At 65.8% G+C, this 1262-nt stretch overlaps 1 protein-coding gene across 1 annotated transcript; it reads left to right on the top strand.

Moving 5' to 3' along the window:
* Positions 1-145: 145 nt before the first annotated feature.
* Positions 146-1091, top strand: LOC113942618 (pyruvate carboxylase, mitochondrial-like; the record flags this gene model as incomplete). Its single annotated transcript, XM_027633716.1, has 2 exons — positions 146-348; positions 886-1091. Coding segments are annotated over exons 1-2 (394 nt in total), but the record flags the coding sequence as incomplete, so codon positions are not given.
* Positions 1092-1262: the final 171 nt, after the last annotated feature.

Below are 1262 nucleotides of genomic sequence, written 5' to 3'. Positions count from 1 at the left end.
TTCACCTGTGTGGTTTGGGGTGCCAGCTGGGCACGGCAGGTACCCCCAAAATGGGGGGACAGGGGAGAATAGGGTGGGGGGGTTGGCTCCCCCCCTCACCTGTGTGATTTTGGGGTCCCAGGTGGGCACAGCAGGTACCCGGGGACTGGGAGGGTACAGAATGGGGGGGACAGGGGAGAACAGGGTGGGGGGTCTGCCCCCCCCTCACCTGTGTGGTTTGGGGTGCCAGGTGGGCTACGAGAACGCGGGCACGGTGGAGTTCCTGGTGGACCAGAACGGGGACTATTATTTCATCGAGGTCAACTCGAGGCTGCAGGTGGAGCACACGGTCACCGAGGAGATCACCGAGTGAGCCGGGGCGGGGGAACCCCAAAAACACCCCGGGGGACCCCAAAAACCCAGGGGAACCCCAAAAACACCCCGGGGAACCCCAAAAACACCCCAGGGAACCCCAAAAACCCAGGGGGAACCCCAAAAACACTCTGGGGAACCCCAAAAACACTCTGGGGAACTCCAAAAACACCCTGGGGAACCCCAAAAACCCGGGGGAACCCCAAAAACACCCCGGGGAACCCCAAAAACACTCTGGGGAACTCCAAAAACACCCTGGGGAACCCCAAAAATTCTGGGGGAACACTTGGGGTAGCAGGGGAACCCCAAAATTCCCGGGGTGTTGAACACGCGAGGTAATGGGACCTGGTCCACGCCCAGCTCCACGTGCCCGTGGGGTGGTATCCCCTGTGCCCCCCCCTGGCCCCCCCCCCAGCGCCCCCCTGGTCCATGCCCAGCTCCAGATGACTGTGGGGTCGTACCCCCTGTGCCCCCCTGACCCTGTGCCCCCCTCTGTGCCCCCCTGACCCTGTGCCCCCCTCTGTGCCCCCCCAGCGTGGACCTGGTCCACGCCCAGCTCCAGGTGGCCGCGGGCCGGTCCCTGCCCGAGCTGGGGCTGGTGCAGGAGAACATTCGGGTCAATGGTTGTGCCATCCAGTGCCGCGTCACCACCGAGGACCCCGCGCGCGGCTTCCAGCCCGACACGGGACGCATCGAGGTGGGGACAGCGCGGGGACACCGCGGGGGGGCACTGGGACACTGTGGGGACACCACTGAGAAACCATGGGGTGGCACTGGGACACCAGGGGGGTGACACTGGGACACTGTGGGGACACCGCGGGGTGGCACTGGGAAACCACGGGGGTGACACTGGGACACTGTGGGGACACCACGGGGACACCACAGGGTGGCACTGGGAAACCAGGGGGGGG

This window comes from Corapipo altera, unplaced genomic scaffold, assembly GCF_003945725.1.
Source record: "Corapipo altera isolate COAL_440 unplaced genomic scaffold, ASM394572v1 54225, whole genome shotgun sequence".
NCBI lineage: Eukaryota > Metazoa > Chordata > Aves > Passeriformes > Pipridae > Corapipo > Corapipo altera.
Note: the sequence above shows the minus strand (reverse complement) of the source record. Positions and strands in the feature narration are given on the sequence as shown.